The 11,004-nt window shown below is 47.7% G+C and overlaps 1 protein-coding gene across 1 annotated transcript; it reads left to right on the top strand.

The window, feature by feature from the left end:
* The first annotated feature begins 9,750 nt into the window (after positions 1 to 9,750).
* Positions 9,751 to 10,404, top strand: LOC121855372 (sarcoplasmic reticulum histidine-rich calcium-binding protein-like). Its single transcript, XM_042350264.1, has one exon. It carries the CDS (start codon positions 9,751 to 9,753, stop codon positions 10,402 to 10,404), a length of 654 nt encoding a protein of 217 aa, XP_042206198.1.
* The last annotated feature ends 600 nt before the right edge of the window (positions 10,405 to 11,004 follow it).

The raw sequence follows: 11,004 nt of genomic DNA, 5'->3' as shown, positions 1-11,004 counted from the left end.
CATACTACAGTACACTACACCACACCTTATACTACACTACACCTTATCACACTACACTACACTACACCTTATCACACCACACTACACTACACTACACTACACTTTATCACACCACACTATACTACACTACACTACACCTTATCGCATTACACTACACCTTATCACACTACACTACACCCTCGCAACCTCCACTCAGGTAGTGTGTGGTCTATACTCCTTTGTAGTGACACACACACACAATACACACACACACACACACACACACACACACACACACACACACACACACACACACACACACACACACACACCAGAACAAAGAGAGGTTTTGGGACACACACACACACACACACTCCACACTGAACCTGGTCGATAAACAGCGGAAAAAAAGAATTATGAGTGTTGTCTTAATGTCCTGCTGGCGATCCACTTGATTTTATAACTTTTTAATGAATCGTCAGGTGACAAACTGCATCAGCGGCGCATTTCTGCCACCCAACAGGCGCACCTGGAAACGCACGGCGTGTCCATAATGCCGGTAATGCGTGTCCAGCAGCAGGGGACCTCCGCCTGTCTCCCCGATGTCCGTAAGGTCCACTTCTCCTCCGTCTTGTCCGTGTTGGTAATGGATGGATTGTCGCGGACCAATCAAATATTTATTATTGATTCAAGCGCTTTATTGATTGGTCATAATCCCGGTGCTCTATACAGATGCTGGCGCTTATTAGGCGGCCTCACACACCGACCTGGCGAGCAGTGATCAGCTGAGGCCAGATTAATGATGATTACTGTTAGTTACCCCATCCTAACACACCTCCCTACCTGTGTATTGTGTAGCGATGTCTCTGTGTAGTTCCTCCTTGTGTCTCTGTGTAGTTCCTCCTTGTGTCTCTTAGTAGTTCCTCCTTGTGTCTCTGTGTAGTTCCTCCTTGTGTCTCTGTGCACCTATCAAACCTTCTCGTGTGCAGGGTGTAGAGGTGTATAGAGTGGAGGATATATAGAAGTATAGTAAAGAGATCAGGGTGTAAGTGTAGTGTGTACTGTGGGTGTAACAATTGTCAGGTGATAAATTTATACCTGGTGAGATTAATGTTTTAATGATAATAAGTTGTAAGGTACGGTGGCTGAGTGTGTGTTATGTATAGCCCCTCTCTCTCTCTCTCTCTCTCTCTCTCTCTCTCTCCTCTCTCTCTCTCTCTCTCTCTCTCTCTCTCTCTCTCAACAAAATATCGAGACCTTGACCTGTGTTCCCCTGTTGCACTCAGATCACCTGCAGACAAACGGCCAATCATTACGTTGCTAACCTCACCTAACCTAACCTAACCTAACCTAACCTAACCTAACCTCACCTAACCTAACCTAACCTGTACCGTTCCAAAGGGCGTAACATGATGGCCGTGTACATATCGCCCGCCAGTGATCATATATCAAAAAATAAGCCTCAGTTGTTGGTAAAAGGTAAAAAAAAAAAAAGTATCGCGTTGCAAGATCAATAATGCAATAGTTTAGGACAACAGTTGGCGAGAAGATCAATATGTGCTTACAATCTCATAATAATCGAACGTCACGACAGGCATTGGACTGGCGAACGTTCGTCTGGCTATACAATAACCTTAATTAGTGCATAATTCCCAGGTAGGAAGTTACGCCAGATACAGAGTTTTAAGGTTATTATTAACTGTGTGTGTGTTTTACAAGTACACATGGGGCACTACACAGGTACACATGGAGGCAATACACAGGTACACACGGAGGTAATACACAGGTACACACGGAGGCAATACACAGGTACACAGGGAGGCACTACACAGGTACACACGGAGGCACTACACAGGTACACACGGAGGCACTACACAGGTACACACGGAGGCAAATCACAAGTACACACGGAGGTAATACACAGGTACACACGGAGGCAATACACAGGTACACACGGAGGCACTAGACAGGTACAAATGCACATGGTATCAATGCGCATATCTGAGGACAGTTGGTTCGTATTCCCAGTGATTACCAAGGGAGCGGTGGACTCAACAGGCACTCCTTGAAGGCTCCCGCTCATGTATTCTGGATTAATATCTTCAGTGAATTCATAGTCATACAAGGAACGTAATTCATTCTCTCTCTCTCTCTCTCTCTCTCTCTCTCTCTCCTCTCTCTAGATGGACAGCTGTTTCAGTGACTCGTTCTAGTTAGCATTTCTACAGAGAATCGTTCTGCTACCACCACCACTGTTATTACTATCACAACTACCATCACCATTATGACCACCACCATTACCAACGCCACCGCCACCACCACCACTGTCACCATCACCATTACCAACGCCACCGCCACCACCACCACTGTCACCATCACCACCACCAACGCCACCGCCACCACCACCACTGTCACCATCACCACCACCACTGTCACCATCACCACCACCACTGTCACCATCACCACCACCAACGCCACCACCACCACCACCACTGTCACCATCACCACCGCCAACGCCACCGCCACCACCACCACTGTCACCATCACCACCACCACTGTCACCATCACCACCACCACTGTCACCATCACCGCACCACCGTCACCATCACCACCATCATCTAGCGAGTCGTTCCAACAATTGTCTTCTCTATGATAATGAATTTGTTATTGGAATTTCATGACACAGATGCCTGGCCGCTCTGCCATCCCTTCTTCTCATCTCTACCTTCCTTCCCTTCCATCTACCCTCCCTCCTTTCCATGTACCCCTCCCTCCTTTCCCTCTACCCTCCCTCCTTCCCTCTACCCTCCCTTCTTTCCATTTACCCTCCCTTCTTTCCATCTACCCTCCCTTCTTTCCATCTACCTCCCTCCTTCCATCTACCCTCCCTCCCTTCCATCTACCCTCCCTCCCTTCCATCTATCCTCCCTCCTCCTCTCCCTCCTCCCTTCCATCTATACCCTCCCTCCTTCCCTCTATACCCTCCCTCCCTTCCCTCTACCCTCCCCCTACCCTTCCACTCCCCCCTTCTTCACCCCGACACAGGCAGCGCCCTCAAAAAAATTCGTGCATTGCGTGCAGGATCAGCTTACCCGGCTTGTTACGACTGCCCTGAGCAAATTTTACGGCACGACTCTGCTACTGAGCGATAAAACTGAGAATCTCAAGTTTGATGACCGTTTCTTGCAAGGCCTTGTGGCGGTATTGCCGTCTCGGGGTCACCCATTATATACCATCCTCCTCCCTACTCCCTCTTCCTCTCCTACACTCCCCCTCCTCCTCCTCCACTTCTTCTTCTTCTTCCCATTTTCTATATCGACCAAAGTACTGTTGTCTCTTATCATCACCGCTTGATAACACCAATTCGTCAGGTCTAAGTCATAAGGCAACAGTTAGGTAGGTAGTTGAGAATATTTGATGTGGAGGTGTGTGTGTGTTGAGGGGGGTATACTGTAGGCAGTGCACAGCCTGGCCAGGTTGGTAAGGGAGGGAGGGGGTGTGACGCGGCCCTGTGCCACCTCCGACACACCATTTGTCACTGTACTATTTCTCCTGTTCCGATTTCCTGGTCATCTGCTAATGCTCCCTCTCTCCTCCAGGTCTCTCCCCCAATTCCTCCCTCCTCTCTTCTTTCTCCCTCAATTCCTCCCTCCTCTCCTTTCTCCCTCAATCCCTCCTCCCTCTCCTTTCTCCCTCAATCCTCCTTACCTCCTATCATCCTCCTTCCTACTCAACTTTATTATCTTATCACCCCCACACACCAATTTACCCCATCACCCCACACCGGTACTACCCCCATCACCCCACCAGTACACCCCCATCACCCCACACCGGTACTACCCCATCACCCCACATAATTCACCCCCATCACCCCACACCGGTACTACCCCATCACCCCACACGGTACTACCCCCCACCCCACCAGTACCACCCCATCACCCCACACCGGTACTACCCCCTCCCAGTCCTACTTGCTATCTACTTAATGTTGGCCTCAGTACCACGCCCACATTATTAATACCTGCTCGTACGTCACCTCTCTGGTCCCAGGTCACACCTTGGCTCTTAGTGTCACACCTTAGTTCCTCGTGTCACACCTTAGCTTCTCGTGTCACACCTTAGCTCTCGTGTCACCTTAGTTTCTCGTGTCACCTTAGCTCCTCGTGTCACACTTTGGCTCCTCGTGTCACACCTTAGCTCCTCGTGTCACACGCCAGCTCCTCGTCACACCTTAGCTCTCGTGTCACTTTAGTTCCTCGTGTCACACCTTAGCTTCTCGTGTCACACTTAGTTCCTCGTGTCACACCTTAGCTCTTCGTGTCACTTAGCTCCTCGTGTCACACCTTAGCTCCTCGTGTCACACCTTAGCTCCTCGTGTCACACCTTAGCTCCTCGTGTTATTTTCTTTGTCATGTACTCTCTGTTCGTCTGATATACGTGACGTCATTCCCCGAAAATCATTTGTGATGGTTGATGGGATGACGTCACCACCTCATTTCATTACTAGGAACAAGGCGATTGGTCAGTTAGAGGAAATCATCAGAGTTAAACATGGCGTCAGCATAGTTAGTCGATCAACAACGTTCAATAGATACTGTTTATACTGTAGTCCTGGTTCCTCCCTCGCTGCCCCGTTCTGTTGCTCTGTTCACTTCATCTCTCTAAAGTATTCTCGTTTATTCATTCCTTCGTTTTCTATCTTCACTTCATTCGTTGGTTCTCGTGTCAACTACGACCTTCCGTTAGTGAGGCTCCTGTTGGCGGTACACCAGAAGTCAAGGTCACGGGTTGAGGTCAGGGGTCAAATTGGATCTCCATAACTGTTGAATCGCTGATGATGAAAATTTCTCGCTCGAACCATCACTAGAGGAGGTGTGCTGTTAACCTCTTGAGTACCATGACTTCACCCTTGAGTACCATGACTTCCCTTAGTACCATGACTTCACCCTTGAGTACCATGACTTCACCCTTGAGTACCATGACTTCACCCTTGAGTACCATGACTTCACCCTTGAGTACCATGACTTCACCCTTGAGTACCATGACTTCACCCTTGAGTACCATGACTTCACCCTTGAGTCCATGACCTAACTTGACAGATTATAACATGACCTCCATTGACTTAACTTTGTAACTGATTAAAACTGAGACGAACCTAACTTTAAGGGGTCCTAACCTAACCTAACCTAACCTAACCTAACCTAACCTAACTGGGTATTAATTAACCTATCCTCCTCCTCTTCGCCCCCCCTCCTCCTCCTGCGTCTGTCACCGGCAGGACATTAGGCATGCAAGAAGCTCCCACAGCCTTTTTCTCTGTCAGAGCTGAGACCAGGCCACGGTTATCACCCTGCCATCACTCTCCCTTCCTCCCTATAGACCACGACGATCATCACTCACCTAGTCCCTCCCTGTCTCCCTCCCTCCCTAGAACCCTCGGCTAGCACCCTCACTCTCCCTCACCCTATGTTCCCCTCCCTTCCTCTCCTTATTTCATCTATAACCCTGCAAAGACAAGTTGAAGCATAGTTAACCCTCCAAAGAAGTAAGGAGAATGAAGAAGTGAGGAGTGAGGGAATGAGGAAGGAGAGGTGAGGGAGAGTAGAGGAGTGAGGGGGTGAATGAGAGATGAGGATAAAGAGCAAGTTAGGTTAAGGAAAAGAAATGAGAATTAGACGAAGGGAGAAATAGGGAGAGTGAGGGAGTTTGATCAAGGGTGAGGAGGGTGGATCAAGGGAGAGTAAGAGAGAGAGAGTGAGGGAGTTAGGGAGAGGGAGGGAATCAGGGAAGGAGTTAGGGAGAGGGAGGGAGTTAGGGAAGAGTCAGGGAGAGAGTCAGGGAGAGGGAGGGAGTTAGGGAGAGAGTTACACCAGAGTGAGTTGTGACGTCATTGATAACCGCGTGTGTTGTTCTCTGTTGTGTTCTTCCTCTTGACTTAATGTTGCCACAACCTCTTAATCTATCCCAGAGAAAAGATGGGAGAGCAATACACACGATGGGAACAGTCAACATAATGCTTTACTTGTTATAAAACTTATCCCAAAGAGTCCGTTTCCTGTTCGTTTGTTTATGTTGTTGTTGTTGTTGTTATTGTTGTTGTTATTCAATCTCTCTCCTCCCTTGTTTACTCTCCCTACATACGTCTCAGCTTAAGTGTGTGAGAGAGAGAGAGAGAGAGAGAGAGATTCGGCCACAGTTACTCACCGAAATACTTCCCATCATAACTTAAAGCGACAGTGTTACCAATGTCCTTAATGGCCATGACCAAACACGACACGAGACCCTTGGTAGTGCTGAATGTGTATATACCATGCCCCCCCTAAACCTAAACTAACTCACTACCTCTCTCTCTCTCTCTCTCTCTCTCTCTCTCTCTGGGGTGCCTCCTAGAGGGCCCTGATATTATCCGCCGCTGGTAAAAAAAAAATAAAAGAAAAAAATCACTGTAGAGATTTTTGGCAATGTGGCGTGAAAAATTACCTTGGATTGATTAAGACCTGCAGAGACTGGTTCCTGATCTGCCTCCCCATGACCACCACCTCCTCCTAGTCCTCCTCTCCTCCTCCTCCTCCTCCTCCTCCTCCTCTTCCTCCTCCCTCCTCCTCCTCCTCCCCTCCTCCTCCTCCTCCCTCCTCCTCCTCCTCCCTCCCTCCTCCTCCTCTCTCCTCTCCTCCTCCCTCCTCGTCCTCCTCTCCTCCTCCTCCTCCTCCTCCTCCCCCTATCTTCTCTCCACATTCCCTCCCCTCCCTCATCCATCACCTTTTCTCTCTTTCTCTCATCTCACATTTACTTCCTCCCTTCTCCTCCCTATCTTCCTCTGCTCTCCCCACCTCCTTCACCCCTCCCACCTTACTTCTCCCCCCTCCTCCCCCCCCCCTACTGTGGCCACTTGGCAGGTAGCAGCTCAGGTGAGAACCATCAGAAAAAACAGACAGAAATGCACACCTCATAGGTTTTAACAGGCTGCCACCTCCCTGTACTGTCCACCAGTCAACTCTCTCTCTCTCTCTCTCTCTCTCTCTCTCTCTCCTCTCTCTCTCTCTCTCTCTCTCTCTCCAAGTGGTGCTATCAGTCGCGATAGTAGCGGTGATAGTAGCAACGATAGTAGTAGTGATAGTAGCAGCGTTAGTAGCAGCGTTAGTAGCAGCGATAGTAGTAGCGATAGAAGTCGTGATAGTAGCAGCGATAGTAGCAGTGATATGTAGTGATAGTAGTAACGATAGAAGTCGTGATAATGTGGCGATAGTAGCAGTGATAGTAGCAGTGATGTGTGCGATAAAGATCGTAGTAGCGGCGGACGTGATAGTAGCGGCAAAATGGCGGACTAACATGATCACGGTGACTTTTACGTAATAACGAGGTTGAAAATATTTGTCCTAAGCAACTCCCTCACTCTTACCTCACCTCCTTCTCTCCTCCTCCTCTTACCTCTCCTCCTTCTCTCCTCCTCCTCTTACCTCACCTCATGTCTCCTCCCTCACTCTTACCTCTCCTCCTTCTCTCACTCCCTCCTCTTACCTCCTCCTTCTCTCACTCCCTCACTCTTACCTCACCTCCTCTCTCACTCCTCCCTCTCCTCCTTCTCTCCTCCCTCCTCTTACCTCTCACCTTCTCTCCTCCCTCCTCCTCACCTCCCTCTCTCACTCCCCTTACCCCTCCTCTTCTCTCACTCCCTCACCCTCACCCTCTCTTGCCTCCCCCTTCTCTCTCCCCTCTCCCTCTCCCTTTTCTCTCTCCCCCCTCCCTCTTCCTCTATCTCCCTTTCTCTTCCTTTATCTCCTCCTACATACATACCCCCCCTCCACCTCCCCCTTCCCCCCCCTCCTTCTCCGTCCCCCCCTTTATCTCCCTCTCCCTTTCATTTGGACTATTATCTGGAAGGTGTAAATAGGGAGAAAGTACAGGGTAAGGGAGAAAACGATTTAGGGAGAAAAGAGAAAGGATGAGTGTAAATAGGGAGGGAGAGAAGTGGAGAGGGAGGAAGAATGGTGGAGGGAGAAAGAATGTGGGGGAGGGAATGGAGAGGGAGGAAGGAGTGGAGGAAGAGAATGGTGGAGAGAAAGAATGGTAGTGGAAGGAGGAAAGAATGAGAAGGAGGAAGAATGGTGGGAGGAAGAATGGTGGAGAGGAGGACACACACACACACACACACACACACACACACACACACACACACACACACACACACACACACACAAGACAGTCTAGTGTGAGCCAGAGACAGACGGACACACACAAAAACAAACAATTAAAACAGACAGAACAGACGGTAAGACAGACAGACAAGAAAAGGTACCGAAAGACAGACACTGAAAAAGATGTATGAACAGACAGACAGACAGACAGACAGTCAAAGTGAAACATACAGAGAGACAGAGACTTAAATAGATGGAGGGACACGGAGATCGAGAATTAAAAGAGACAGAGAGACAGACAGACAGACCAGAAGGATGGACCCGAGGACACTGGGGCGAGGACTTACGAGGTGATCTGCCGTGATTAAAACATAAATAGACTCAGTGACGCCCAGGCAGAGGATGTGTGTGGCGCCGGGGATGTGTTAGCAATCACGTCCACATCCCTAAACACCTCCCCGCAGTACATCCTCGCCACCAGTTGGACATGATGGTATTCACGTTCGCATCGTCAACACCCCCCTCCCAGCACCTCCTCGCACCTCCCAGCACCTCCAAGCACCTCCAAGCACCTCGTCGCACATCCCAACACCTTCCAGCACCTTCAGCATCTCCCAGCACCTCCAAGCACCTCCCCTCCTCCACACCTCCCACCTTCAATACTAGGATTCTCCCCTCACTGGTTTACGGAGGTCGCGTTATAGAAGGTCTAAATGCCGTTGTAGAGGTCAGTACCGTTGTAAGAGGTCTAGTACCGTTGTAAAGGTCTAGTACCGTTGTAAGAGGTATAGTACCGTTGTAAGAGGTCTAGTACCGTTGTAAGAGGTCTAGTACCGTTGTAAGAGGTCTAGTACCGTTGTAAGAGGTCTAGTACCGTTGTAAGAGGTCTAGTACCGTTGTAAGGGGTCTAGTACCGTTGTAGAGTCGAAATAGTGTTATAGGAGGTCAGTCTGTTAAAAGAGTTAGTCGCATTAAAATAGCTTTTGTGTTGTTCATAGCCAACGTATTTAAGAGGTCAGAAAAATTCCAAATTATCGAATACATTTTCTTTCTTTTTACAAATTGAATGTGTCTAAGTGTTGGACGATTTAAAATGACACTATGTAATATATCCAGATTTTGGCCGATTTCGAAAGTCTTTATTGTGATATCCTCAGATTTTGGCCGATTTATGATGTCTAAATAGTGTTATGTCTCTCTCTATCTCGGCAGATTTAATAACCCTATTTATAATGAGTTCCAGATTTTGTTTTCTCCTACAGATTTAAAACTAATATCTCATTCTTTTTGTGTGTGTGTGTGTGTGTGTGTGTGTGTGTGTGTGTGTGTCAGTCATTGAGAGATTGAGGCCACCGGTATGTCCTGTTGATTACTCTTACAGGTGATGTGTGTTTATGGTCGCTTACAACACAACACCTCGGCCGGTCCTGCACGTAACACCGTTTACTTGTTCTGTGTTCGGGGCTTTGGCCACTTTAGGGTTCACATCAGGGGTTCATTTAGGAATTCATGTCAGGGGTTCATTTAGGGATTCATGTCAGGGGTTCATTTAGGGATTCGTGTTATGGGTTCATGTTAGGGGTTCGTGTTAGGGATTCGTGTTAGGGATTCGTGTTAAGGCTTCATGTCAGGATTCATGTCGGGTTCATTTAAGGGTTCATATCAGGGGTTCAAAGCTGCCCACCTGGGGAACGACACTGAAGATGATCAAAACGCATCACGGACGAAGACGAAAGACAGTACGGACGAAGACGAAAGACAGCACGGACGAAGACGAAAGACAGCACGGACGAAGACGAAAGACAGCACGGACGAAGACGAAAGACATCGGACGAAGACGAACAGTACGGACGAAGACGAAGACAGCACGGACGAAGACGAAGACAGTACGGACGAAGACGAAAGACATCACGGACGAAGACGAAAGACAGTACGGACGAGACGAACAGCACGGACGAAGACGAAAGACAGCACGGACGAAGACGAAGACATCACGGACGAAGACGAAAGACATCACGGACGAAGACGAAAGACAGCACGGACGAAGACGAAAGACAGCACGGACGAAGACGAAAGACAGTACGGACGAAGACGAAAGACATCACGGACGAAGACGAAAGACAGTACGGACGAAGACGAAAGACAGTACGATCTAATTAACCACATTAAGAACATCGGAATGTTATCGCCTTGGTGGTCAACGAATAAGTTTCAGTTCGATATCCTCCAAGTGGTTAATGTGCCGATATCATACCGTTATCCACGAAGAGATTATATATTAACGTTATGATATCGAACGGGTGATGTGATAAATTTAAAATACCGATAACTTAACTCTGGAACTTTCTCTCTAACTCCAAGTATTTAATTTCCCGATATATTATGTTATTCTTTCTTCTATAAGTAAGATTTTATTGATATCTTTTGTTTTACGTTTAATAAAAGTTAATAATAATATTTTACTTACTCCACCGCGCCACCATCTTGCCCAGACATGCAGTGCCACTCTCCTCCCACCAACACAACCGAGATTCATTCTCTAGCGAAAAATAAACAAAAATAACTAAACTGTAAATACAAAAAATAAACCTATAAGACTATTTAATAGATTTAAGATCAATATTAACATAGATTTATACAATATTTGGTGTTATTTATTACAAAGTCGAGTAATGGTGTTAAAGTTGATTTTTTTTTCTCAGATGAACAGATGATTTGAATCCCATGACTTCATTACCCGTCAACTGTAGAAATTCAAATATCCGTTAACTGAAATATAGCCGCCGTTAACTGAAATATAGCCGCCGTTAACTGAAATATAGCCGCCGTTAACTGAAATATAGCCACCGTCAACTGAAATATAGCCGCCGTTAACTGAAATATAGCCGCC

The sequence above is a fragment of the Homarus americanus genome, unplaced genomic scaffold, assembly GCF_018991925.1.
Source record: "Homarus americanus isolate GMGI-L3 unplaced genomic scaffold, GMGI_Hamer_2.0 scaffold51014, whole genome shotgun sequence".
NCBI lineage: Eukaryota > Metazoa > Arthropoda > Malacostraca > Decapoda > Nephropidae > Homarus > Homarus americanus.
Note: the sequence above shows the minus strand (reverse complement) of the source record. Positions and strands in the feature narration are given on the sequence as shown.

Coding starts and splice junctions, on each gene's coding strand:
- LOC121855372 (XM_042350264.1), top strand. CDS start 9,751: ATGTCGGGTTCATTTAAGGGTTCATATCAGGGGTTCAAAGCTGCCCAC.